General features: G+C 34.4%; 4 protein-coding genes and 1 long non-coding RNA gene across 19 annotated transcripts; 3 read left to right on the forward strand and 2 right to left on the reverse strand.

Annotated features, from left to right (window-relative positions):
* Nucleotides 1–6,693: 6,693 nt before the first annotated feature.
* Nucleotides 6,694–8,324, reverse strand: LOC130507539 (uncharacterized). The gene is made up of 3 exons (XR_008942357.1): nucleotides 7,931–8,324; nucleotides 7,639–7,807; nucleotides 6,694–7,529 (listed from the first exon to the last, which is right to left on the reverse strand). It is a non-coding gene; the product is annotated as an uncharacterized LOC130507539 (long non-coding RNA).
* Nucleotides 8,325–15,175: 6,851 nt separating this feature from the next.
* On the forward strand, nucleotides 15,176–17,937 carry LOC130507501 (stem-specific protein TSJT1-like). Its single transcript, XM_057002211.1, has 5 exons — nucleotides 15,176–15,476; nucleotides 16,948–17,188; nucleotides 17,267–17,387; nucleotides 17,482–17,591; nucleotides 17,698–17,937. The coding sequence occupies exons 1-5, from the start codon at nucleotides 15,274–15,276 to the stop codon at nucleotides 17,725–17,727; spliced, it is 705 nt and encodes a 234-aa protein (XP_056858191.1). The 5' UTR covers nucleotides 15,176–15,273; the 3' UTR covers nucleotides 17,728–17,937.
* Nucleotides 17,938–18,018: 81 nt separating this feature from the next.
* LOC130507494 (ATP-dependent (S)-NAD(P)H-hydrate dehydratase) lies at nucleotides 18,019–20,134 on the reverse strand. The gene is made up of 11 exons (XM_057002204.1): nucleotides 19,974–20,134; nucleotides 19,767–19,843; nucleotides 19,578–19,687; nucleotides 19,382–19,505; nucleotides 19,233–19,295; nucleotides 18,967–19,130; nucleotides 18,800–18,861; nucleotides 18,649–18,715; nucleotides 18,498–18,548; nucleotides 18,285–18,416; nucleotides 18,019–18,193 (listed from the first exon to the last, which is right to left on the reverse strand). The coding sequence occupies exons 1-11, from the start codon at nucleotides 20,059–20,061 to the stop codon at nucleotides 18,166–18,168; spliced, it is 966 nt and encodes a 321-aa protein (XP_056858184.1). The 5' UTR covers nucleotides 20,062–20,134; the 3' UTR covers nucleotides 18,019–18,165.
* A 93-nt stretch (nucleotides 20,135–20,227) lies between these two features.
* LOC108839723 (uncharacterized) lies at nucleotides 20,228–21,217 on the forward strand. Its single transcript, XM_057002235.1, has 2 exons — nucleotides 20,228–20,450; nucleotides 20,956–21,217. Exons 1-2 carry the CDS (start codon nucleotides 20,282–20,284, stop codon nucleotides 21,018–21,020), a joined length of 234 nt encoding a protein of 77 aa, XP_056858215.1. The 5' UTR covers nucleotides 20,228–20,281; the 3' UTR covers nucleotides 21,021–21,217.
* Nucleotides 21,197–27,857, forward strand: LOC108836555 (disease resistance-like protein DSC2). 15 transcript variants are annotated; one of them, XM_057002160.1, is made up of 9 exons: nucleotides 21,197–21,843; nucleotides 21,932–23,048; nucleotides 23,137–23,421; nucleotides 23,518–26,205; nucleotides 26,406–26,464; nucleotides 26,570–26,642; nucleotides 26,897–27,033; nucleotides 27,281–27,392; nucleotides 27,487–27,857. In XM_057002160.1, the coding sequence occupies exons 1-4, from the start codon at nucleotides 21,197–21,199 to the stop codon at nucleotides 25,069–25,071; spliced, it is 3,603 nt and encodes a 1,200-aa protein (XP_056858140.1). In that variant the 3' UTR covers nucleotides 25,072–26,205; nucleotides 26,406–26,464; nucleotides 26,570–26,642; nucleotides 26,897–27,033; nucleotides 27,281–27,392; nucleotides 27,487–27,857. The 15 variants fall into 15 exon arrangements, with proteins under 15 accessions (XP_056858140.1, XP_056858135.1, XP_056858150.1 ...); XM_057002155.1 differs by having other exon boundaries at nucleotides 23,518–25,943; nucleotides 26,128–26,205; nucleotides 26,324–26,642; XM_057002170.1 differs by having other exon boundaries at nucleotides 23,518–25,943; nucleotides 26,128–26,205; nucleotides 26,406–26,642.
* Nucleotides 27,858–27,875: the final 18 nt, after the last annotated feature.

Here is a 27,875-nt window from a genome sequence, read left to right on the forward strand (position 1 = left end):
TAAGGGTTTATAAAAAGTTATGAAAGCTTATATTCTATTTATATGGGGTATTATTGGAGTTGTATATATTTATAAATCAACTAAAAGAGTCTATACCCATTTAGAAAGCCTTATAAAATAATTTATAATGGTTTGTATAATAATTTATAAATAATTTATAAGGGTTAAAAAAAATTTATAAAGTTTATACACCATTATAAAGGATTATAAAACAATTTATAAATGTATGTAGAATTTCTGAAGCCGTGGAGCCTTGCTTACTGTTAGCATGTGCCTCAGAATCTGCCACGTATCATCATCTCTTTACAAAGTCTTATAAGGGTATGTAAAATTATTTGTAAGAGTATATAAACTATTAATAAAGGCATATAAAACAAGTTAAATAATCTATGAACCATTTATAAATGTTTATAAGAAAATTATGAAAGTTTATAATAATTTATAAGGGGTATGTATACTATTAATAGAGTTTATAAAAACTTTATGAAAGCTTATATTCAATTTATAAGTTATGAAAGTTTATAAATAATCTATAAGGGGTATATATACTATTAGTAGGAGTTTACAAAAACTTTATAAAAGCTTATATTCAATTTATAAGGGGTATTTAAGAGTCGTATATGTTTATAAATCAAGTAAAAGAGTCTATAAGCATTTAGAAAGCCGTATAAAACAATATATAATGGTTTGTATAATAATTAATAAGAGTTTATAAGGGTATGTAAACAATAATATAAGAGTTAATATATTGTATATAAAAGCTTATATGATTCATAAATATTTATAAAGATTCAGAAACTGAGTTATGAAATCTTATAAACTAGTCTATAAGATATTTTATTTTGATTTACAAGAATGTATAAATTGATTCATACAAGTTTATAAATTGATTTATAATACTTTATAAAATATCTACTGCATTCTATAAGTTAATTATAAATATTTATAAACTAAATTATAAAACTTTGTAAATCATTTGAATCTAGTTCCAACAGAGTTTGTACTTGCAAAACTCAGTTCTTGTTAGTCATTATTAACATAATATGACAACATCAAGACTTTTCCATATCTCACTTTTCTATAAAAGAAACGACTGAACCAAACTCACTTACACGTCCAACCAATCTCTCCAACTAGGCAACTTATAAGAGAGAGACAATTGTTTTAGTATAAGAGATGTCTTAAGAAGATGAGAGAGAAGAATGTATTAAGAAACATATTCTGCAACTTTTATAAAGCGTTATAAATAGTCATTCTTTAATCACATAAACTACGTTCTTGTTGAGAGTCTCTCTTGCTTCTTCAAACAACTCACCAACCTTATCGTTCTTCAAAATCTGAACTCAAGCCAGTCACATATTATTCATAAGCATCAACACTCACTTCCAAAAACAAGATACAAAAATAACATGCTTTTGTAACTCAACAAACTCATGCTCAATCTACACTGCTTCTATAGATATTATACACAAAACAAGACATAAAATATGAATCTCATAAGTACCAAACAGAACATTACAATAACAAAACACCAACATTTCACCTCATATATTGCATATACTAAACATTGCTAAAAAATAAATAGTAGCATTGTATTACCTCAAGAAAGTGAGGTACTTGATATGCATATCACCACACATATTCTCCACAGTATCCTTTAAATCCAAAAGCTCACATCACACCTTTGTAATTCCCTGTAACATTACGAGATCAATCAAGAGAAGAAGTAATCATGGAATAAATTTACTCTTAGGTTAATAATTTCTCATGAATTAAATATATGTTAAGCTCTATGTCTTTTGATTGCTAACAGATGAACAATAAGACTTGAAATGACCCAATTTATAAAGTCTTATAATTTTAGATTTCAAAACTTCATGAGAAAAACTTCTGTCTTCTTTCTCAGAAACATATCGATTTTGATAAATCAAGTTACAATTACAGAAAAAGACGAAAATCACCATCTATTATCCTTTTACCTTTGTTAGTGTTTCTTACGCGTTGGGAGAGAGATCGTCTTGTTCGTCTGAGCTTGTAGAGTCTGTCAGTTTCGCTGGAGAACTCGTTAGCCACGTCAGATATCGCCGAAAAACTCGTCAGCATAGTCAGATCTCGCCGGAAACTTGTCAGCGTTCGTCAAATCTCGCCAGGAACTCTTCAGCGTCGTCGGATCTGGCCGGAGAACTCGTCAGTGTCGTCAGATCTGGCCAAAGTCGTCGAATCTGGTCGGAGAACTCATCACCACCGGAGACTTCCCAGATCTGACCACGTTTAATATGAATCTCAATTTTTAAGAAATCGTGGAGAAGAAATGGTAGTTTTAGGTTTAATTAGTTAGGGGTATAATAGTATTTTTCTATTAAAATTTTAATGGTAAAGTTGGTTAGTGTAAACTTGAAAAATGGTATCATGAAAGTGGTATTTTTGACAATTTCCCTTATATCTAGTATTAACAATTCTTATTATATAAATATTGAATTATATACGCTCAAAGAGTCAAAACTAATTTAAAATCATAATTATTACTTATAATTAATATTTATTCTATAAAATATGAAATAAAAATGGGCTATATTTTAAATTGGTTTTCAACACTATTATCCAACAGTTGTAATAGGCCTACATATTTAAAATAAATTGGGCTATTTTTAATTACTGTAAATTTGATTATATGTCTAAGGGCATCTACAAGATTTAGGGGGATCATTAACTGGAAAATCTACTTATTGCTTAATGTTTTGGTATATTCTCAATTGTCCAGGTTCTAAAACTTTTTACACATTTTGTTTAATGTTTTGATATCTAATAAATTTGGTAGATACCGAAAATTACAATTGTATTGTGTGTAAAATTTGGTTTATTCCAACAGGTTATGTTTTACAAATTGGAGATTGTCATCTGTGTCTATTATTTGTAGGTGAGGCAGATCAAAGTAGTACCGGTGAAAAATTCTGTATTGAAGAACTAAGTGAGAAATATATATCACTAGGGTAAACCCGTCCTACGGGCGGGCAGACGAGTAAAAAATTAATATTATAATTTTATAAAATGTTCTTATTTATTTTTAACTAAAAGTAGCATTAAGATTCATTAAAATTTACAACAATTTTACTATTTATAAGAAATTATGTACTTATCTAATTATTATAAAATTATATACAGTAAGTTACATAGATTTTTTAAAAACAACGGTGGATTGGAATAAGGAGAGTGTGAAGCTACTTCTCTCTTATTTATATATTGTTTCAAGAAACAATTTTTTTCTTGTTCATACATTTTTCTTAAAACTAAGAATTTTCATAACATAAAGAAATAACTTATTCAATATAACTTAAAATACTTTAAGATAAATAAATAGATTATATGAAACTATTGTTACTATTTATACAGACATATATATATATATATATATATATGTGTTTGTTAGAATTTTATATGTATTATTATATATGAAAACGAAGTTAACTATGTTATTAAAATTATTGATTAGAAATATTTTTTGGCAAAAAAAATTGAATAGAACTTTTGAAACCAAATATGTCTGACTAACAAATAAAATATAATCCTTATAATAATTATATTATAGGCATAAATTATTTCATTTTATTATATATTTATAAATTTTAAATAAATAAATATATATACATATTATATTATTTAAGCTCATATTATAATTACTCAGCATTCGTGTAGATGTGAACAATGAAGATATTCGTAACTGAATTTATATCTACTTATAAAATAAATTCTTGTTTAAAAATATAAAATTTTTAAATTTATTAAATTTACTAAGAAAATTTCAGTTGAAAATATTAAAATATATCATTTGAACTATTTAATAAGCAGTTTTAAAGTTAAAATATTAAATAATAATAAATTAATGTGATGTATCATAATAAAAAACATCTTTTACAATGTTGAGGTATATTATAATACGAAAGTTTATTTAACCCGATTTTCTTAATTAATTAGTTTAGTCAATGAATCAAGTAACTTTTCAACCGAAGGATTCTATGTTTCCTAAAAAAACTGAAATGATCTGGTTTGCTTAACCAATTGGTTGAGTTAATGAATTAGTAAAATTTTGAACCAAAGTGTTTCTTTGTTTTTGTAAGCGTGTGACATGTTTACATGTGTGCTTACAAACCTAATTGTTTATAGTTTCCTTTTCCTTCGGAATTAACCCCACCACCGTCATCATCATCTTCCTCTCCTTCCTGTATTTTCTCTCCTCCTCCTTTCTTGTCCTTCCTTCACTTCTCTACTCCGTAATTACGCAGATAAGAAATGGTGTTGTTACAAACCTTCGTGAAACCTCAACGGAAAAATATTTCTCCTTGTGAGTTCATCCTCATCATCATTGATGTATCCTTCATTGTACTCCTACTCATAACCACCGCATCCAAATCCTCCCACAACCATCACAACACACCGCACCCCGTCTGAAGACTCCTTCACCTCCTCTAGTCGCTCAGATCCGCCTCTCATGTAACGCCACTCGATTCTCAGACCACTGCTTCTCTTCACACGGGTCCCTCTGATTCTAAACCAAATCTGTTTTGTACTGCTCACAAAGAGTAATCATTGCAGCACCGCACCGAATTGACGGACGTCGCTGTGATGAGCGGAGAGGTCATGGACGCAGCTATGGCTTATCATTACGATTGCTTATCAGGTCCCAAACTGGAAACAACACGAAGCAAATAGTCGACACCATCACGTTAGACTCACCGGATTTTTTGGAGAGCTTAAGATTGAGAAGCTTGAATTGATGGATTTGAGGGTATAAAACATACCTTTTTATAGTAGAGGATTCAGAAAAATAATTAATGGGCGATGCATTTAAGGAAAAATTGTGGTAGGAGTGGAGAGGATTGGTTAATGCGTTGTTTGGTTTCATCGAGATTTTGTAACCTCTGAATATTAATTATGCCGGTGACGTGAATAGGTAAAGAAATCTGGTGGCATTAAGAATTGACGGAGGCTACGGAGAATCCGAGGTTGGCTACGAAAAAATAGAAAACGACGCGTTTTAAGTCAGAATTGCTTATTTTTCAGGTGGGCTTTACAAAGATTCATTTAAAAGTCCGTGTGCAATCTAAAGCCCAAACGAAATATAAATCGGAATAAATAAAACACAGAGTTTTGGCTAACGGGACACATGTCGCGTTCCTGTGAACTGAGTTTATGACGTGGATGCTGAGTTGTCATAGCTCAGGAGGGAGAAAACTGAACTTTATATAAATAAACTAGAGTCGGCCCGCCCTACGGGCGGGATATTTACTTTTGATATATATTATTATTATTCTTTTGTATAATATTGTTGTTTGTGTTTTAAATTTATATTTGTAAGAGATGTGTATTATAATAATTTTTGTCTTTGAAAAAATTTTAGGTGAAGATGAATTATATGTAATAAGACATATTTTCCTTATTTAAAATAGTTATTCCTTTTGTCCAAAATGAAGAAATAATTTAAAAATTTGTGGTAGCTTCAGATGGTTTTCATGTTATCCTTTTTAAAAAATTTGAGTATATATTAAAGTGAACTAATGGAGGTCATGTTGACTTCTATAGTTTTAAATTAAATTGTGGTTGCATATCCATTTAGATATACCTTAAATATACAATTAATCGGTTACACAATTATATTATGGTAGGTAAATAAAATTTTTTTTTGTTTCATTCATTATGAACGAACTAAAATTATTTGTACTCATATTATTGAATTTTCATAACTGGAAATTATATTCAAGAAAGCAAGCTACACGAATAAAAGTTAATTAAACTTTAGATATAATCAAAATAGTTTTAAATTTAAATTAAATTATCGTCTCCAATTTTAAAAACAGAAATACATATAGGTATTTTCTTTGGTTGATAAAATAGATTTATTGATCTAACTATATTTGAAGTTTTGCAATCTTTGTCGGAACAAAAAATAATAATTTTGAAACTATATTTTTGCGCAGAAAATAGTAAATTAAGATTTTTTGATCAAATCTTTGCAGAATTAAAAAAAAATAAGATTGGTGAACATTGTTTTTGTTTAAATTGATGACCGATTAAAGTGGCTATTTCTCAAATCAAACCAAATCGCTGATCAATAAAAGTATTAAAATTACAGAGAAATAAATCCTAGTAAGTGATAAATGCTAATCCTAACAATTTAAGTTATATATGATGAAACTTCATTGTTTACTATTATAGACATAAGAATATGGAGCAACCACTAAAAACATATAAGAGATACTGAGCATATACAAAGTGAAAATTGATAAACAAAATACAAAGTAAAGATATATAAATGATAAGAAATAAATAAATGGAGATTTATTTTTATTTTATTTATTTTATTTAAATGGAGACTTTTACCAAAAATAAAATAAATAAATGGAGATGAAGATTACGAAAAGCAAGAAAGAGTAAGTTGTGGTATTTTTAAGAAACGAAACAGAAAAAGAGATTTAAAGTTCACTAATTGAGCATAAACACTTTTTCTTCATATTTATGAAGTAATTAAGTTGCGCAAGCATGATGTCATGATGTTATGTGTATTTAATTCTCGTTAAGTTTAATTTATAAGTATCAATTTATTGTTGTTCATATGCAGATGTCATGAAACCATATTTTACTTATCATATATATAAAGATATGTTATGTTGGTTAAGTTGGGAAAGGATAAGAATGCAGTAGCAGGAATTTCTAATTTATTCACTTTAAAATGTCTGAGACGGTGGAAATTTTAAGAAATTACAGCAACAGAAACAAATATGTAAAAATTTGCCAAAAAAAAAAAACAAATATGTAAAAGATTTGAAGTTCTCTGACTTCACACTATTTCTCAAATCTACTCCAGCCAACAAAATCCCTCTTTTGCGTGTAGGACTGTAAATCATACTACCTGTCAATCCAACTGGAATATCGAAGCCCATTACCCAGTCACACATTCTCACATTCAAACACACCTTCGATTCCTCCAAACTGTCAAACCTTATCAAGAACCGTTTCAGTTACCAACTTTCTTGTTTCTTTGTCATATTTCAACCGATCATCATCAATCCCAGACCTATGTTTCCTCTTAAAGCTCTTATCAACAGAATCCTTGGGAATGGGAGACTTATACATCGTCTTAAGATCCAATGACCTTCATCTCTACGAAATTCCCACTCCATTAGAATTCCCTTGTGTATCTTCCATGAGACCTCAAACGAAAACCCACATGTCTCAAATTCCATCACATACGCATACACACATCTTCATATTGTGACGTCAACACCAAACCAAGAAGCACCGAAGTTCCCAAAATATCCACACACACACAAAACGATCATGCACTCAAATCCACGAAAAAAAATCTCCACAATCAAGCAAAATTTAACAGCAAGGATTTCAGATCAGAAAAAACAGCAAGGATTGAAAAAGAGAGAGATTTGCGTGCCTGCCTGCACACTTCATCTGACGAAATTCGACTCCTAGGATTCTTTATAGTCGCCTCAATCCTAAGATTAGTGTTTCGGTAAATCTAACTGCGAATGGATCCAAAAGTCGATCAATTTTCTTTTTTTTCCAGAATTATTCATTGGTAAGATTAAGAAAAGGAGGAAAGAACTGATGAATTTGAACAAAGAAACTCACATCAGGAATTGGGATAAACTGTTCGTTTAACTCATCCAAACATGTTGAATCACTGAACCGTATCAATAGAAGAGAACTTGACAGTCTACAATTCTGATTAAACAGTGACATCAAAATCTCCCAAAAAGTGCATATATAGAATATTGACGGTGGCTGGCATGAGTGTTGCCTGAAAACAATCAAAAAACAAAAAAAATATAATAAACAGCCCAAAGTAATAAAATAATATTGAATGCGTAATTTTGATAACTATGAATCCAGACGCCGCGGTGTGTTCATAACAAAGTTGAACCTTATAATCCAGGAAGAGCAAATCTACTTCCATGAGATAGCCACCGTGTTTGACGTTTCGGGCCTCCCAGAACCGCAACAGCCAGCCTCGACAACAGAGGAACACTTGCCGAACTTCAAATCGGAGAAGAACTCCCTCGAATTAGCTATTAAACCGTGAATCAGTATAAGAGATATCAGAAAAAATGATTGCAAGAAGAGATATACTGGCCTATTTATATCAGAGAAGATGATTGCAGATCTTCTTCCACGCATTGAAGTCCTCATCGTGGACGATTAAACACGAAAAAGTTATAACTCGAACCGTTTCAGAGATTTGGAAGAAGATCAGGCGTCGCTGCGTCGCCGTTGAACAAAGAAGAGAGACGCACATTATTTCCTCGCGTCACCAGAATTAGAGTTCATGTTAACGGGCCATTGGGCTGCCTATAACATCCAAATTTATTAGCCCAAAACCAAGAAGATATACGCTTTACAACGAAAGCCCATCCCGTCGCCAAGTCCATCTGATTCTCAAAATAAATGAAGCACTGAGTTTTATTTAAGCTGACACATGTCGACGTCGCAAAGGCCCTATTTCTGACGTGGCATCCTAGCTGTCACAACAGGAGAGATACACCATACTTTATAGTAATAGATGTTTGGATGAATAGTATATAATCTTAGGAATAGAAAATGATTTTGTTATAAATGTACATGATCAGGTTTGGAACCGGTTTTTAATGTGTTAAATCCGGAAAGTTCCGTCTGATGTTTGGTTATTTAGTCTCTTATTAGATTATGTAAACCGGTACCAATATATAAATTTCTTTGTTAGAGTATATTATATAGACGTACACTATGTAAGTGGACAATATGAGTATCAGTATATGCATAGAGGGTTGGAAAATGACCAAAATGCTACTAATGAGAGTTTTAGAATTTAGTTTAAATGGTGTTATTTTTGTAATATCCCGCATCATTGCAAGATTGATATTAATTCTACTTTTTTCATAGACAAAATAATCATAAGATTAATTTTAACGTGTACTTTTTTTTTAGTAGAGAAGATGTATAAAGGGTTGGTAAATGATCAAAATACCATTAATGAGAATTTTAGAATTTAGTTCAAATGAAGTAGCATTTTCTGTAATATCTCACATGATTATAAGGTTAATTTAATTGTGTATTTCTCTTTTAAGTGAATATTTATCATGTTGAGTTACTAGCAAATATGATTTTTAGCACCAGAGAAACACAGCTATCATATTGGATATTCGAATGTGGCCCCCGAAACAACCTTGTATATATCATGTTCATATGAGATAATTATCTTGTTTTTAAATTATTTTTGAAATTTGTATTAAGATAAATAGTGGAAAACGATATCAAAGTTGTTTTCATCTTTGTAGTTCCCACTCCCAGGTCCATGATTGCCATTGGTCAGGTATTTCTTTCTATATTTCATAATTATCTTGCGAGAAGATAAGAAAATAACACAACTAAAAAAGAAAAGGCTGTTTAAGACTCTCTCTCTAGCTCGTTTTCTCTGCCTTCTCTCTAAGAGACTTCGCCGGCGAGTTTCAGTCTCCGGCCGGCGGTTTGGCTAGCTGCCGCCGGTCCGGCTATCGTTGTTATTTAATCTTTTTTTCTGTTTTTTTTTCTTTATCGGCCATGCATCTTCTCTTTTGATGGTGGGCCGCCTTAAGTTTTCCGGGGAACGGTGGACCATGCACCGATTACCGCCGGCTTATGACTCTAGGGCCATATCGTTTCGTCGTCGGTATTGGTCGCCGGCTCTTGGATCTCACAGATGTGATCGCGCTGCGTGGGAGGTGTTCTGTTATGGTGATTGGTGGCCGAATTCAGAGGAGATATCGGTGGTTGCCGATTCAAGCTCGTTGAAGTTCGGGCCTGTGGTGTTTGACCCTGAAACCTATACATCTAATACAGTTGTTAGAGGTGGTTTCGGCGGTCGTGGGTTATTGTCCCGGTGATTCCGGTGTCGGTGGTTCCGTTTGTATCAGCGTTGACCTCTTTGGGACGGAGTTTGGTGACTCGAGTGTCCGGTGGAGTGACGGTTTATGGCTCCGGCGGCGAGCTTTTCCCTTTCGAGATGGTGACTCCTTCAGCGGCCTCCACGCGTCTCTTCGTTGTTGGGATGTCAACACGTGGGGATGACGTGTTTGAGTGTTCGGTTGTTGGCTTGGGTCTCGAGTTTTTTTTTGGTGGGCTTAGAGTTTTGTTGTTTTTGTGGGCTTTCGGTTTTAGTGGTTGTAATTGGGCCGCTTATAGGCTATTTTTGTAACTCTTTTTTGTTTATTAATATTTAAGATGGAAAAAAAAATAACACAACTAGTGGGGCTTTTAGTTTCTTTAGAAAAAACATTATTGTGTATATTGTTAACATCAATAAAACAAAATGATGATAACGTTTGCTTCTCATTCGCTTTAAATTATTATATTATTAATGTTCTTTCTTGATTTAGTGAATATGATTTTAAGTTTTCTTGAATCTGATAGAAAAGTCAAAAACAAACTATTTACATAAAGTATGATACTAATTTAATCATCCACGTTCGTGGACATTGAACAAGATAAAACAGTAGTTGTCCACTCAAAATGTCAAATAGTGCAGCTCTACCCAAGAACATTGACCTATAAGGAAATTTGTTTAGTATACCGAATCATTAAATGAAAAGAGGAAACGAACTGTTTCAGTTTATATAAAAAAAAAGTTCATTGGAGGATGTCTGCTTCGTTTCTAGTTGATATAGTAGTCTTCGGTAGAGTTGTTTTCATTACAAAAAGCATGGGAATTACGTATGATATAAATGGCCTGGTTAATGGTGTGGTCAGCTTGTTATGCAAGTTATCTGTGATAGTCACCAAATCTATGTAAGAAAAACACATTTTCCGGTTTGAACTTACACGGGGTATATTGCTTTGCTTAACCTAATTTTTGGTTGAGTATCGATATTTTCTTTGCGTTCATAAAAGTGTGCGTAAAGCCTGAATCAAGAATACATTCTCCGTAAGAAGAACGATTTATTCTAACATTTCTTCAGCCCACATTGTTGTCTTTGGTAGCTTGGCTAGAAATATTTCTATTATTTATTTTATACATTTCTTGGTTGTTGTCACCAAACCTTTTATTATGTTCTATGGGTTTTCCTTTTTTGAATGTCTCATTTTCTTAACCAATGGTCAAAAATCTTCAGCAACTCACCCATATTTGTATTCGACTGTAGGCTTAGTTCTTCTTTCTTGGAGATTAATTATTGTTCAGGTTACGTAATTTGGAAACAATTACTGTTAACAATGTTATTTGCGCAAACATCTAAGAGTTATTCTTAGGTTCACCCCCTAGGGTGAATCTCAAGGATCACCAACCAATAGTATTTGAGTATTTGATATTTGACATCTTTTAAAAAAGGAAACAAAATTTAATTTCTAAACTATATTGTATTTTAAAAATAAAAAATATAAATACATAAAAAATAGTAATAGTTACAAAAATAAATAAATTAATATTATTAAGCTTTTAGTAAAATATTAAACCCTATACCCTAAATCCTAAACCCTAAAATCTTAGGTAAATCCTAAACCTTTTTTATAAATCCTAAACCCTAAATCACATATATTAAAAACTAAATCATAAAACACTAAACCCTAAATCCTAATCACTAAACCCTAAACCCTTGGGTAAACCCCGAACCCTTGGATAATTCATGATTTTGATAAATCTTAAACCCTAAATCATAAATATTAAAACCTAAATCATAAAAACAGTAAACCATAAAATTTTTGGGTTTAGGATTTAGGATATATGTTTTAGGATTTAGGGTATATAATTTAGTATTTTAGTGAAGGCTTAATAATATTAATTTATTTATTTTTTGTAACTATTTTTTTTATGTATTTAATATTTTTTATTTTAATCTAATTTGAAAATTCAATTATGTTTCTTTTTTTAAAAGATATCAAATATCAAATACTTAAAGACTATTGGTTGGTGAATCTAAAGGTTCACCCTAGGGGGTGAACCCAAGAATAAGTCAACATCTAATGCATAAGGTTGTGCTTTGTTTTACAGCGAACTTTGTGGATCAATCAACTCACCATTATTTTTTTGGAATCAAATTTTAACTGGCAAAATATTTCATTGTTTCTTAAGAATATAGAAAACAATCAATTTGAAACTTATTATAACCCTTTAGCAACAAAAAATAAGAAACTTAGAGCATCATCAACCCAGCCACCCTCTTGAATTGCTTATTTATTTTTATTTTTTTAGTTTTGTTTTGTCTGAATTAAAAAAAAAAAAATTAAAAAGGAAACCAATCGTGAACCGCCACACATCGGTGGAGTCTGCAAATAGTTGAAACAACCCACCTTTCATACCGCTTAAACAAGCATTTTTCCTTTTTGTTTCTTCTTTCTCTCTTTCTCTTTCCTGCTTTTTTAATTAAAAAATAATAAACACCACCACTAACCACTGCGTTAATGGTGCTCTTAGTACAACCTCCATAGATGCGGTAAACCATGATAGCCAAACTCAAAACACCGAAAACTGAGCATCCTGCTAAATTATTCATATACTTTTTTCTTGAACTTTTTCCCTCTTCAGTTGGCTGAAATCAATATAATGTTTGAAAAGTGTCCAATATTGAATCTTCATTGCCTTACACGGATAATTATGGTAATTAAAAAGTAACCAACTAGATTTTATTATGTTATCAATTAGTTTACAGCTTATAAGATAAAAAATGATAATAAAAAATATATTTAATTTAAGTTTGAAAAAGAAAAAATTTAAGTTTGAAAAAGAAAAATTCATTATCTTCAATCAAATCTCAAATATCAACGATATACCATTAAATTAGTAGATACAACAAATATATCATATTCAAAATCCAAGTAAAATCGCAAAACCACTCACATGAATTGTCAAATTGATTATTATTCTTTTTTTTTTCATTTTCCCCATCCACCGGGAAAAATTACTAAAGCAGTGGGCCAGTCTCCGAAACAAAACAATGGGCGTCCACTGTTCTAACATTCCAAATATTTTATATTTTATATTACTTTTGTCAACAAAGAATCTTTTCTGATAATGTTTTTATACATTTTTTCAAAACAAAAAATTAAAACTACAAATATAAGAAAGTTTTAATTATTGATCAAAACAGGAAGAAATATTAATTATTATTACAAATCTCCAAAATATTGAATCATGTAGCACAAAGTTTTAAATCTTTTTGATGAATTTAATAATGTCTAGAAATTTATTAATTAATTAAAACAGGAGAACTGAATATTTCGTATTTCAAACGAAATTATACAGTGAGACACAGATAAAATGGATCACGTAGCTGTGTTTATTTAAATTGTTAAAGATGTTTAAATTTTATCTGACATATCTTAAGCTTACTAGTTTCAATGATATTTCAAAATTCGATGATGATAAATGTCCATTTAAATTAGGTTCAAGTTGCTTTCAGATCACAAAGTCTACCTCGCTCCTAATTTATTGGCTCATAAAACTATCTGATCTGATTTAAACCAAAATGAGGTTTTGCATCACACCAAGACCAGTTTAAAATTTCCTGGTGATGGTTGGTGATTTCGTTTAAATGGAATCGTATTGCTAGAATAAAAAAGAAGATAAATATGGTGGTACACAACTTGATTTAATTAATTGGCATATTTCTTTTCCCCGACAAGATTGTATATAGATAGTCAGATTTCGTCCTAAAAGTATATTACAGTATATTTTGTGGAAAATGGGTAATTATATTGTTTATGCAGATTACATTTTACCGGTTACATTCATAATATTTAGATTCATTACGATTTTTTGCTGGTTTTCCTATTAAGGGTTTGACTGGTTTCATCGCTATCACCCGCAAACGCAGCTTTTGCGGTTGATAACGGTTGACAGTGTTTCAAAACAATCATGCAAACCGCTATAAATTGTTTCAAACCGGTCATAACCTCTTAAAACCAAAAACTGGTTTTAGGTAGCGTTTGCGGTTGCAGTTGGACAAAATTAGAATTTTTGAATTTTTTCAAAAATTTAAATTAAAAATTAAAATAGAAATATTATAAAAAATATATACACATTTTATATGTTACTTAAATTCACTAACAATATCATAATTTGTTTTATAAAAACTTTAAACTAGCTTTTCATTAGAATTTTTAAAAAGTTAATATATATACATATATAAAGATATACACATATATAAATGAAAAAAACAAAATATTCTTTTAAAAGTTTTAATATAAATCTTCAAAACAATCATTAAAATTATAATTTTCAAATTAGAAAAAAGTAAATAAACATAATATTATTATTTATCATATTACATTAAAAATTAATATATTTTATCATAATAGTATGTTTTTATATTTTTATAATGCTATAATATGTTTATATTGATAATTTATTATTAAACCGCTGTAATATCTCATAGTCAACTAGTCACATATATCCCGCAAACGAAACAATTTTCAGACGTTATGCCAATCATACAAAACGCTAAACAACGCTTAAAACCGTAATCATTCGCAACCGCAAACTCCAGCACCCGCAACCGCAACCGCAACCGCTACGTTTGAAAAATATAAGAAAATATGGCGACGAGAATGGAAGAAAAAGTTGTAACTTGTAAGTGGATGTTATCCCTTTTTTTATTGGACAAACTTATGTAACCTTCTTCTTTTATACGAAAAGTGTATGGTAGCTTGAAAATGGAAACAAGGTCGTATCCTATGCTATTTTTTCTTAACATTTTATGCAAAAAAATAAACAAAGTTAAATTTATTAAAGTTAGTTTCAAATAAATAAATTTCAGATAAACACAAACAGATTTACAGTAACTGAAAAGAAAAAAAATTGTAACATGATGATATTCTAAACAGTGATATTCACAATAATTAAATAAAAAGGGTTATATAATTGGAGTAAATTTTCAATAACTACGTATATGAAAAGGAGATGGATAAGACAAGAGACCACAAAGGCAACATAGGTCCCGACAAAAACTAGAATCTAACGCTCGAGTATGATTCCATCTCTTCCGGTTGGACTAGCGTATTTGTGCGTCATTTCCAATTTTCCATACGTATACACGTCAATACGTTAATTTCAGTGTTATACTTAAAAACAAAGAATCAATTAAAAAGATTCAGAAAAAATTGAAATGACGAAAATGCCCACCACATCATTCGTCAGCCTCCTATATTAAATAAACACCTTTGTCTCAACCTCCATGTCCATTGTCCCATATTATCTCAAACAGAGAGAGAACTCAAAGATTCAGCAAGTAGTTACGTTATTATCATCGGTGGAGGTAGAAGATGTTGGGAATTTTCAGCGGAGCCATAGTATCGCTACCGGAAGAGCTGGTTGCGGCCGGCAGTCGGACTCCTTCTCCAAAGACAACCGGGTCGGCTCTAGTTAACAAGTTCGTCGAGAAAAACCCATCCGCTGTGTCCGTACAAGTCGGCGACTATGTGCAGCTTGCGTATACCCACCACAAAGAGAGTCCTCTCCGGCCAAGGTGAGTCGCCGGCGATATCCTTATATTATTTTTTTTCGTTGGACTGAGTTTCACGATGATTCCAGTGAAATCATCGTCGAGCGTTTTAATTTCATTGAGTTTAAAATTAGTTATATTAATTTTTTTTAAATCACTATAAAAAGACAATAATATAAAAAGACAACAACGTAGGGTCAAGTTGCATGTATCGACCAATTGAACCCTATTTCGTCATATTTTCTTATCTAAAATCACACTGAAGAGAAGATAAGTAAAAATCAATGACTATATTTAATGGTGTAGATAATTTAGTTTTGTATAAAAGTCTAGATTCTGATCGACATAATAGGGTTATTCTCCTGCTCACCCCCACGGAACTTAGGGTGATGTGTTTGTGGTGTGGTGTGGTGTGCGTGGTCCCAAACAATAGTGAAAGTCCAAATATTGCATCTAATATATTATTTTGATCATATGCATACACAGCATAGCTAACTTCTAAAATTTATAGATCCTAGTTATATGGATATGATTCATATAGATATAGGAGAACTAAACTTTAAAAATATCTGAATATTTATCCAGAGTAAAGATTCTAATTGTTAGTTCTTTCAATCTTTATGTAGGCATCACAGAATTAAATCAAGTAACGTATTTACATGTTATTTTCATGACTTAAAAATATAAGATTGAGAGATCTAAAAAAATTAGATACCTTAATAAATAAAAATTAGTACTTGAATTTGTCGGTGGCACACAAGAACACGTCTCAGAAGCTGTGTTAATCACCAAAGATGATTCACAAGCCTCTCATGACTCATAACTGAGTTGTTCATGTCATCAGGACTTGGATTTCTATTTGGAAGTCATTGACCACAAAACTGAAACTAGACAAAACTTGGTCCTTATTCATAGACAGAGACATGCGCATAAGATCACAATCAATATGGTCATAATAATTATATGAGTTTTTCTTTTCTTAGAAAATAAGGATGATATGGTACAGTCACTATTTACTATCCATAAAATAAGTTTATAAATGAGATGACCAATTATACACGATGTGGTTAAAAAGTTATATCTCAAAAATTCATACACAAATCTCTATATTGTTAAAAATTATAAGCACAGTATGTACTTAGATATGAATTATGAGTCATGAAATGGTATGGTACAAAAGCAACTTTAATTGGTCCACCAAACCCTATAAGGCGATAAACCCCACAAGCATTATATAGCCTTATGAATTATTATGCCTCACTTTCTATCTTTAGCACTTACCCATATCATTCAATACCAATACATCCATAATTCTTTGTGACTATTCTCCATTTAAAACTTTTATTAAATACTGTCATCATATAGGTTTAAAGTCTAGAACCTTAATTTTGCTCCTCTAGAGATCTCAAGTTTGAGTTAATTTGAACTTTTTGAATATATATATATATATATATAGGCTTAAGCTTGTCTTAAGATGTTTTTGGAAATGGTACAGGTCATTTGGGGCTAAGGATGAGATATTCTGTTTGTTCCAAGGCTCCCTTGACAACCTAGGAAGCTTGAAGCAGCAATATGGGCTTGCAAAAAATGCAAACGAGGTTCTCTTGGTCATCGAGGCTTACAAGACTCTCCGTGACAGAGCTCCTTACCCGGCTAACCACGTTGTGTCACACCTAAGTGGCGATTTCGCCTTTGTGGTCTTTGATAAATCAACCTCCACTCTGTTTGTAGCCTCTGTAAGTTCACTTTAACCCCTTTTTTCACTGTGAGGTAGACTGAATTTGGTGGTAAAACTCGGTTTTAACTTGCTGCAGGACCAAGTTGGAAAGGTTCCATTGTATTGGGGGATAACAGCTGATGGATATGTGGCATTTGCTGATGATCTTGAGTTGCTAAAAGGGGCTTGTGGAAAATCTCTTGCTTCTTTCCCTCAAGGTTGGTTTTGGTTTTGCTTTAAGTTCAAGTCTTTCAGGACACTGCAAAGCTATATTGGGAGCGATTAAAATGGTTGTATGTGCTTGCTTTGCAGGATGCTTTTACTCAACTGCGTTAGGTGGGCTTAGGAGCTTTGAGAACCCTAAGAATAAGATCACTGCCATTCCTGCTAAAGAGGAAGAAATTTGGGGAGCCACCTTCAAGGTAATTTTGATTGATTTTTTCAAGAACAAATCATATCTTTAGTTTTATTTTTCTCAGCAACATTTTAAGAAGTCTCATAACACAAACAATGGTGGGTGGAACACAGGTGGAAGGAGCAACAGTTCTTGCAGATTGAGAATGAAAACTCTTAACAGCAAAAAGAAATAATGATGTAGAAAAAACAAGCTGTCCCATGAGTTTCTTTAAAGCTATCAATGGTTGGTGATGAAGCGTTTAGTGTTGTATCCCTCTTTTGTCTTCTGTTTCATTGTACAGCCCTTGTCTGTCTCTTCTGGTGTTTTTAGTGTCTTCGTCCCAATAAATCTACCTTCTCTTGATGTTTGCATTTCCTGTTTCTCCCGTAAATCTTGCAATTCTCAGTTTGTCTACGCTCTCAAACATGGATATGAATGAAGTAGTATTGAGGTTGGCATAGAATGGTTCATTATTATTGAGCAGTAATCTTTATTTGATAATCACAACAGTCATTGAGAAGAACAGTACTGATACAAAAGAGAACAGACAAAAAGATGTAGTAGAGGCAAGACCAACTCTAGTGCATGTGTTCTGCAGGTTAAGATGCAGGGCAGATACCCTCCAAACTGTATTAAAAAACAAGCGTATTAATAACGCAACAGTTACTTTTGTGGATTCTCTGATGGCCGCAGCTTCAGTAATAAACAAATTTCATACCTCTCCCCTAAACATGCAATAATGTCGCTTGTGAGAGTTGATCTCTTATGTTTTGTAAAAGCCAGAGATGCAGCCTTTCTCAGCAGTCCAGATGCAGCTATGCATCCCAAGATGGCTGGATTCTCCGAGAGACTGAAATTTTCAGTGTTTCTCAATCAACGATTGAGCTAGAAAATGATTGAGATGAAGTGATAAAAGGAGATATGTAACAACCTTTCATGACCTGATATAAGCTGTTGCGCCCATGACAGAAACACTGCGACACTAGATGAAAACAATATACATGACTATCAGTGGATACACAAGTTTAGAATATTAACCAGGGCAACCTAAAGATATTAGATCAAAGAATAGTGAAACTCACCTCCCAGAGAGAATGTCACCTTGTCCACCACAGCGCCTTGGAGAACCATATATGCTCACTGATTTTACTGCAAGAAATAGACATACTCGCACTTGACATTCTCAACAGTTTCTAACCGAAAGAAAAAAAGATAAGAGGAGAAGTTACTCACCTATCTCCCCATTGCTAATAAGATCAGATCTCCCTTTCTTCAGAATCGTCACGCCACCAAGCCTGAATGACACACGCGTCTAATATCATTACATGAGATTCAGTGCTGAAAGTCGTCAGGTCAGCCTAGGTCTGTGTGGATACTCTTAAAGAGAGTTGTGTACTTACACTTTGGCCAAAGAACGCAGTTGATCTTCGGGATTCTCTTCATCCACTTCGCAGTTCAGCACTTTCAGAACAAGACGCTTATACTCGTTCACATTCGGAGTCAAGACAGCAAGCGGATAGCTGTTGACAAGATCAATGGAATTCGTTACAAGAAACAGCCCGTCCTGTCATATTGAACAAGGAAGAGACCAAACATATAAAATGATTTGAGAAAGGAAGAAAGAAAGCAGATTGATCCAATCTTCAGTGTATATGTAACTGCTTACCCCATCTACAACAAAAGGAAGATTGAACTTTCTGGCAAGAAGCATAATTTTACTCACACATTCCTGCAAAAGAATAGAGTCGTTAAGTCAACCAGTAAAGCATTGTAAAAAATCAAATTACATAATGTGATTGAGAGGAATGTGTGTACCAGGAGAAACGGATCCCTTCCCAGACCAGGGCCAATGACAAGACAATCAAATCTTTCTATCCATTTATCAACTTCTCCAACCACTTTCTCCTGGAGTTTTCTTCTCTCTTCCTCACTGAAGTTACTACATCATAAACAAATTACGAAAATTCACATAGTAGAAGTAGCAAACAAATGTGTGGACTGGAATATTCACCTGACGGTGTAAGATTCCTCAAGAAGAGGGTGAACTATAAGCTCAGGACTATAACTCTTTATAACAGGTGCTGCGTCTTTCGTGCAGAAGACATGAGATAGATCAGCACCCTATAAACGGACAAGACCAAAGATGAGTCTAAAGAATCTGTGATAGAAATAGAAAACGAAACGAAACGAAAATAGAGACGATTTTGAGAGCAGAAATGGCGGCGAAGTAAGGAGCTCCAGTGTATTCACGACAGCCCCCGATCACAGCTATCTTCCCTAAACACAAAGATCAATTTACAAAACAGGAGATTTTTTAACATAAGAAAAAGACTCAAACTTTGTAATTCAAATTTTGAGTCAAAACCGATCATAAATAATAAAAGAGATGGAGGGGAGAGTTTCAAACCAGCTTGGCCTTTGTGTCGTTTGAGGTCGAGGGATGGCGTCACGAGTCTCAGAACACTCTCAGCGTCGGCCTCCAATGTGGAACTCATTGAACTGTTGCCTTCTGAGCACTTTTGAAGAAAAAGAAGGTGAATGTCTGAATGAGAAGGTGAATGTCTGAATGAGATAATTCAATCAAATTCTCGTTGAGTCTACAAAAGGGACGAGAACACACAGGAAGCGAAACCTTCTGTTCGAGTTGGTGGGTCTTACTTATTTGTTTTTATTTTAGGGAAACAGAACAATTTTAGAGAGAGAGGGGAAAGGAGGATGAAGAGAACGGCGATGGACAACGCGATTCGAGCATCTGTGGTTGTATTAGGATCACTAGCCTTTGGGTACATGTCACTTGAGCTTGGATACAAGCCTTTTCTTGAAAAGGCTGAACAATACGAACGTTCTCTTCAATCTCAAGCTTCTCACCAACAACAACAACAAGGTCTGCTGTACTCTCTCTCTTTCAAAGCTCGATTCTTTCGTTTGCGTTTGTGTAATCAGAGATAGATTTAGGCTGTGAAGGACTGATGGTTGTTAGTTGATGTTCTTGATTGTGGAAGTTATCATTGCCCCCAGACCAATTTCATTATGCTCAAAGTCTTCTGTCTTTGGTATGATTCAAGTGAATGGGGTAGATAGTTAGTTGATGCTTGTCGAGGTCTTAGTTTCTTGAGAAGTGGCACTGTTGCAAAAGAAAAGTATTGATCTTTTCTGCGGATCACCAATCACAACACTTTCACGCTGATCAGTGTGAGAGAGAATACGAGAAGATGATTATCCATTTTAGTGTTTTTCTTTTTTTTTTATCTTCTGAATACACTTTATCCATTCAGTTTGTTTCCATGTTGTGTTCTTAATCAGTCACTGCGTTTATATGTAACCCATCATGTCTGTTTAGAAGCTCTAACTTATAACTTTGATTCTTTCTTACTTCTCTGATCTTGTAGATGATGGTCAAGAAGAAGCGAGATGGGACAATAACAATATCGAGGGATGGGAGGAGAAAAAGTAGATCATATGATGATGATGACAGAACCTATGAATTGTGCAAGGAAGAAACCTTGTCCTTACTTACTTCTTTTGTTTTCATGATCTCTGTTCTATCTGTAACCATCCACCACCAGTACCCGTTTTCTAATTATTCACTCAGTCTTACCTCAAGTGTAGTACGGTTTCTCTGATTTATTTATGAAAGTTAAATTGAAGTTCCACTATGCACCTAATACAAATAATTTATATAAAAAAATGCATTTCTTGACTTGGCTTGGCTGTATCCTTATACATTTACGCCTCTTTACTCTTTTCTTATGGTATTTCTTCTTCCGATCTGAAAGCTTTGTGATAATTTTCTTCTTGTTGTTATCTATGGCTTCTTCTTCATCTGTGTCTCGTAGTTGGATGTATCACGTCTTCTTGAGCTTCCGTGGAGAAGACGTGCGCAAAGGCTTTCTTAGTCACGTTCTGAAAGAGCTCAAAAGCAAGGGAATCATACCTTTTGTTGATAACGAGATAAAGCGAGGCGAATCTGTTAGTCCAGTGCTTGTAGCAGCGATCAGACAATCAAGGGTAGCCATCGTCTTGCTCTCCCTTATCTATGCCTCCTCAAGCTGGTGTCTGGATGAGTTGGTGGAGATCATGAAGTGCAGGGAAGAGGATCAACAAACAGTGATGACCATTTTCTACGAAGTGGATCCATCTGACGTTAGGAAGCAGACCGGAGATTTCGGAAAGGCCTTTGATGAAAACTGTGTGGGAAAAACAGAAGAGGTGAAGCAGGCATGGAGGCAAGCTTTGAAGGATGTTGCGGGTATAGCTGGTTATCACTCTAGCACCTGGTTCGTTCACTTTTACTTTCCACTTGCATATTATGTGTAGCTACTTTTCATGATGACTGTTTTAATGAATAGCCTCTGTTTTTGTTAGTGGCAATGAAGCTGAAATGATTGACAAAGTAGCCTCAGATGTCATGGCTGTGTTGGGTTTCACAGCATCCAAAGATTTTGATGACTTTGTTGGCATAGGAGCTCGTGTCAGGGAGATAAAATCGAAGTTGATTCTACAATCAGAAGAAGTTAAGGTGATTGGGATTTTGGGTCCTCCCGGGATTGGTAAGACGACCACCGCCAGAGTTTTATACAACCAACTCTCTCCTGGTTTTCCATTCAGCACGTTTTTGGAGAACATCAGAGGTAATTATGAGAAGCCTTGTGGTAACGACCATCAGTTGAAGTTGCGCTTGCAGAAAAACTTGTTGTCTCAAATATTCAATCAAATGGATATTGAGGTTCGTCACTTAGGAGTGGCTCAACAAATGCTGAGTGACAAAAAGGTGTTGGTTGTTCTTGATGAAGTGGATAGCTGGTGGCAACTAGAGGAAATGGCAAACAAACGTGAATGGTTTGGTCCTGGAAGTATGCTTATCATCACAACCGAAGATAGAAAACTTCTCAAGAAACTCAGATTGGGCATCGATCATATCTACAAGATGAAATTTCCAGTTAAAAATGAGTCTCTTCAGATCTTCTGCCAATTTGCTTTCGGTCAAAATTCTCCAGATAATGGTTTTGAAAATCTTGCTTGGGTAGTTACTGGACTTGCTGGTGATCTTCCTCTAGCCCTGAGAGTCATGGGATCGTATCTGCGAGGAATGTCCAGGGAGGAGTGGATAGACGCACTACCAAGGCTCACGTTTAGCCTTGACAGAGAAATAGAATCAACTTTAAGATTTAGCTACGACGCCTTAAATGATAAAGATAAAGCTCTCTTCCTGCACATTGCATGTTTCTTTTCTTCTTCCAGTTGCAAGGTTGATAGTGTTAAGAGTTGTCTTGAAAAAAGCGGTTTGGAGGTCAACCATGGACTTCAAGTCTTAGCTGATAAATCTCTTATATCTATAGATTACAGCGGATCCATAAGGATGCATAGTTTACTGAAACAAATGGGTAGAGACATTGTCAAGAAACCGTCTTCGGAGGAGCCTGGAAAGCGACAGTTCTTGTGGGATACCACGGAAATTTCTGAAGTACTTTATGAAAATACTGTAAGTTTCTTATTTATCAGCACTCTTCTGTTTCCTTGGGGGTTTTAAGTTGAGATTTATAAGTTCTTTTTGAATAATCTATTCTTAGGGTACTGAAAAGGTTCTAGGCATACTGTTGGATACTTCATGGGGAGAGGAAATCCATATAAGTGAAAGCGCTTTCAAGGGGATGAATAATCTCCAGTTTCTAGAAGTCATCTCAAGGAATGGCTTATGCATACCCGAAGGCCTCAACAGTCTTCCTGACAAACTCAGATTGATTCATTGGAACGGCTGTCCATTGAGATTTTGGCCTTCCAAGTTCTCTGGCAAGTTTCTTGTCGAACTAATCATGCAAGATAGCATTTTTGAGAATCTTTGGGAGGGAATCAAAGTAAGAGTATTCAGCATTTTTTTTGTATTGAATTGAGTGTAAAGCCCGATTAGTCATTTCTCTAAAACTTATCTCTCTCTTTTTTCTGTTGTATAGCCTCTCCAATGCCTCAAGCTGTTGGATCTGAGTGGATCTGAATATCTAAAAAGGATTCCAGATCTCTCAAAAGCAACCAGTCTCGAGAAATTAGATCTCACTGGATGCAAAAGTTTGTTGGAGCTCACAAGCTCTATTGGCAATGCCACTAAGCTTAAAGTCTGCATACTTCAGGGTTGCTTGCTTTTGAAGGAGCTCCCCTCTTCTATCGGTAGGTTGTTCAATCTCGAGGAATTAAACCTCAGTTGTTGCTGTTGTTTTAGTTTGGAAAAACTCAATGGTTGCTCGAGTTTGAAAGAACTCAAGCTAATCGGTACTGCGATAGAAGAATTGCCATCTTCAGTGAGCAATTGGTCTTGTCTTTATAAATTGGATATGTCGGGGTGTAGAAACCTCAAGGAGTTCCCAAATGTTCCAGACAGCATTGTAGAGTTGATGTTGAACCGTACAAGGATAGAGGAGATTCCTCCGAGGATTGAGAATCTATTTTGCCTGCGTAAACTATTTATGTATGGATGCAAGAAGCTGAAAAGTATATCCCCAAACATTTCTAAGTTGCAGAATCTCGAGTTTCTTGGTCTTCGTATATATGGTTTTAGTGAGCATGATGATGGTGATCACTATCGTCGTGAATTATTTGAAGCAATAATCGAGTGGGGGCCTGACTTGAAGCGCAGTTGGACATTACGATCAGACTTCAATCTTCACTACATTTTGCCGATATGTCTACCCGATAAGGCTTTTACATCTCCAATATCATTACGTATCACCGGTAAATGTTTCGAGACTATTCCAGATTGCATTGTATGTCTGTCCAGACTAAGTAAGCTTGACGTCAAAGGATGCAGCCAGCTCGTAGCACTTCCACCGCTTCCAGGTTCCCTTCTATCTCTAGATGCACGAGGTTGTCAATCCTTGCAGAGAATAGACTCTTCTTTTCAAAACCCAAATATTTGCCTGGACTTTGCTTACTGCTACAACCTGAATCAGAAAGCGAGAAAGCTCATCCAGATATCAGCTTGCAAATATGCATTCTTACCCGGTAAAGAAGTGTCTGCACACTTCACTCACCGAGCTACTTCAGGTTCCCTAACTATCAGTTTGACTCCAACACCTCTTCCTTCATCCTTCAGATTCAAAGCTTCCGTTTTGCTGTCAAAAGGCAATATATATTCCTTGGGTAACAGTACTGAAATGGCTAGGACTTCAATGAAGGGTGTGTCTTGCTGCGTCAGGGGTCAACAGAATGGTCTCACTCTGCAATATGTATCAGATCAGCTCCATGTGGCTGATCTAGCCGGATATGGAAACCATATTTATATATTTGAAGATTCTTTCTCTCTAAACCAGGATTGCCCTGAAACCGAAGAAACCACTTCCAGCGAGCTTTCTTTTGTGTTCATAGTCCATGGTACAACCTGGAAGGTGAAAGGCTGTGGTGTACAACTTTTGGAGCTCCTTCATTGTTCTATTGAAGGAAAAGAAAGTGAAGATGAAGAATCTATTGGCATAATGAGACTGAAAGAGAATATACCGGATGTGATGACGATGTAGAGACGAGGACCAGGAAACATAGATAATGATTCTGCAGAAACGCGGTGATTAGTTGAATCAATGCACAGTTGTCTATGATTATGCGGATCACCAATCAGAACACTTTCATCACGCTAATGCATTGGGAAGATGTTTGGCCATTTTAGAGTGTTTTTCTGAATACTCTTTCCTCCTCCGGTTTGTTTCCGAATATTATCTATTATACAACTGAAACGGAGTAAGAGAGCAGTCACGTGCTACACATGTAGAGAAGGCTAGACTTGGATACAATAGAGGGTTTGCTGTTACAGAGTCTCAGGACCTTCCCGCTTATATAGAAATGTTCATGTTGTTGAGTTTGGATACAAAAAGAGGTTGATTCAAACAAAACACAAGTCTTCTTACGCGCTTTTGCTCCCGTGCATTTCAGGTTTGTTGCACATAACTAAGACACATGAATCTTCGATCAGTCTTAAGTCTCCAGTATTCTTTCAATTCATGGGATGAGATTGGAGAAGCAGAGGAACATATCATATGGAGATGCTTCCTGATTTTGGAGCCTCTCTTGTTCCATCAGAGACATGGGAACATACAAACTCCTTCAAGATGTCTTGTCAGTCTCTTTGCTACTCGAAAAGCTCAACGATGGTTAAACTAAAACTGTTGAACATAACGGCTAGGGGTGCTGAAAGAAACAATGGCCACCCATCACTTACTACCTGGGTGGGTTCGGCTGGTCCTGCACCAGTCAACAAGCGAGACTACAGCCATTGGTGGAATGAGCTTCTTTTCAGAGTTCCTGATTTGTGGAATGAGCTTCGTTTTGCGTTGTTACTTAAGCATGAAGGTTATTCAAGATCAAACAGTGGCGATTCAGATATAAAAGCTTTTTGGTAAACAACATGATCTCGCCCTTGTAGTTTGATAGGGTGAATAGGTTAAATGGGATGGGGATATGTAACTACTCATTAGGTTATAAAGCATATTTGGTTGTAATTTACAACTTAGAAGAATACATCTCATTACCTTCAAAGATTTTTGAGTGGCTTACTAACAATTGATGTCGGTGCACTGAAGCAGGTAACGCATATAGAGATTTGATTCAGATGCCAAGCAAATGATTGCATATGTTTACATTTCCAGACCTATTGATGTGTATGTTAATCGTTAATGTACAACCTAATTCATGCCAGAAGTCTGGCTTCCTTAAGTTTAAAGGTTTTTTATCTGTGCTTATGTATTTGTCATGCCAATTGATTTGTTCTATGAACAGCCGGTATCGTTTTGTTCTGGAATTGCAAGCTCTGCTCACATGCTTTCAAGTTTTACCTTACATGTGTTACAATGATAATCAGGCTAGAGAATCTAGAGAGATGGACAGAGATGCTGTCGAGAGTGACCTTACTTTTGCTGGGTTTGCGACATTGCTTTATGCAGCTTTACTTTCTTCATATGTTTGAATTGTAATTGATAGTCTGGTATCAACGTTGGTCCATAATGACTTAATCATGCATCACAGGTCTTCAACTGCCCCCATTAAATCAGATTCAGCCACCGTTCTCTTGGAGTAGAAGAATTCATCCCATGATTTGGTAATCTGTACTGTGTATCTTGTAATGCACACACACTCATATTTTAGACGATTACTCCCATTTGTTCATTCAGTTCCTTTTCCACCCTGCACAGATTGTCTGCAAAGCAGCTATCTCAGTATTAAATGTAGAAAATATAACCGAGTATAGAGTATATAATTGTTTTTTTTTTCAGTCACCATCTCTTTTTTTAGGGTGCTTGTTCGTTAGTAATTAGATACAGCGGATGTCTTATCCTACTTTCATGTTTCCAGGTTGTCAAGCATTGACAGCTTCTCATGTTTCAAGCCAAGTGCATATTGTGTCAAATCCAGTTTTAGTTCCCGGTCAATCAAGGCCTGGTGAAAAATACAAGTGGGTGTCACCTGATGAGAAGGAGATTATACCACAGGTGCAGTCAAATTTAAATGACAGATTCTGTAGAAGTAAAGCTATTCGTATTCTCATCTTGTACAATCTAACATAGTCACATGAAACCAGCAGTATATGTTGTAACAGTAGTCTAGTGCTGCCCTTTTTTGTGTGTTTTGCTCTGCTACGATGATTGCTCAAGTAAAAAGAAACATCCGAGACTTGGTTGATTTCTTTCAGTGTCGTTCTCTTGCATAACTGAGATCATACCTGATTTTTGTGTTCAGTGAAAAAGAGATCGAAACCCTTGCAGAGACTCATGATTTATGCATTGGAGGTGACAGCATTGAAATGCTACAGGCTACATCTGCTATTTTGCGAGTCATTCCGTTTGTCTAGGTAAACACACCTTATAATCTTTATCACTTGGTTTATTATTTCTTAGTAGCTATATATAGATAGGGTCTTACCGTTAAACCATTTGTCTCTTCAGGCTTTTGCAAGAGTTGCTCCACAGCAGAAGGAGCTAATCTTAACCACTTCTAAAGATGTAGGAAAAGGGGAACTCTGATACGGGACAAATGATGTCGGTGCATTGAAGCAGGTAACGCATATAGGGATTTGATTCAGATGCCAAGCAAATGATGCGTATGTTTTATATTCTTTTTGAATTGATGTTCACATGTCCAGGCCCATGTTGGATTTGCCTTACTGAATGATTATCAATTGTGGTAGGATAACAATTATTTTTGATATGATATGAACTCCATGATTACTTGGAAAGTGAGTGATAAAAATAGATAATTGTGTACGTATACCATATAGACCATCAAGCTTTCCTTGGGAAATCGTTTATACGAACTATCATTATTCATTAAGTAG

Source organism: Raphanus sativus, chromosome 2 (assembly GCF_000801105.2).
Source record: "Raphanus sativus cultivar WK10039 chromosome 2, ASM80110v3, whole genome shotgun sequence".
NCBI lineage: Eukaryota > Viridiplantae > Streptophyta > Magnoliopsida > Brassicales > Brassicaceae > Raphanus > Raphanus sativus.

Excerpts from the sequence above, each read along its gene's own strand:
- LOC130507501 (XM_057002211.1), top strand. The coding sequence starts at position 15,274 with ATGTTGGGAATTTTCAGCGGAGCCATAGTATCGCTACCGGAAGAGCTG. Across the intron at positions 17,189-17,266 it reads CCACTCTGTTTGTAGCCTCT|GACCAAGTTGGAAAGGTTCC; the intron begins GTAAGTTCACTT and ends AACTTGCTGCAG. Across the intron at positions 17,592-17,697 it reads TTTGGGGAGCCACCTTCAAG|GTGGAAGGAGCAACAGTTCT; the intron begins GTAATTTTGATT and ends GGTGGAACACAG.
- LOC108836555 (XM_057002122.1), top strand. The coding sequence starts at position 21,197 with ATGAAAGTTAAATTGAAGTTCCACTATGCACCTAATACAAATAATTTA. Across the intron at positions 21,844-21,931 it reads GGTTATCACTCTAGCACCTG|TGGCAATGAAGCTGAAATGA; the intron begins GTTCGTTCACTT and ends TGTTTTTGTTAG. Across the intron at positions 23,422-23,517 it reads ATCTTTGGGAGGGAATCAAA|CCTCTCCAATGCCTCAAGCT; the intron begins GTAAGAGTATTC and ends TCTGTTGTATAG.
- LOC108839723 (XM_057002235.1), top strand. The coding sequence starts at position 20,282 with ATGAAGAGAACGGCGATGGACAACGCGATTCGAGCATCTGTGGTTGTA. Across the intron at positions 20,451-20,955 it reads TCACCAACAACAACAACAAG|ATGATGGTCAAGAAGAAGCG; the intron begins GTCTGCTGTACT and ends CTGATCTTGTAG.
- LOC130507494 (XM_057002204.1), bottom strand. The coding sequence starts at position 20,061 with ATGAGTTCCACATTGGAGGCCGACGCTGAGAGTGTTCTGAGACTCGTG. Across the intron at positions 19,688-19,766 it reads CCATTTCTGCTCTCAAAATC|GGTGCTGATCTATCTCATGT; the intron begins GTCTCTATTTTC and ends GTCCGTTTATAG. Across the intron at positions 18,716-18,799 it reads TATTAGCAATGGGGAGATAG|TAAAATCAGTGAGCATATAT; the intron begins GTGAGTAACTTC and ends TATTTCTTGCAG.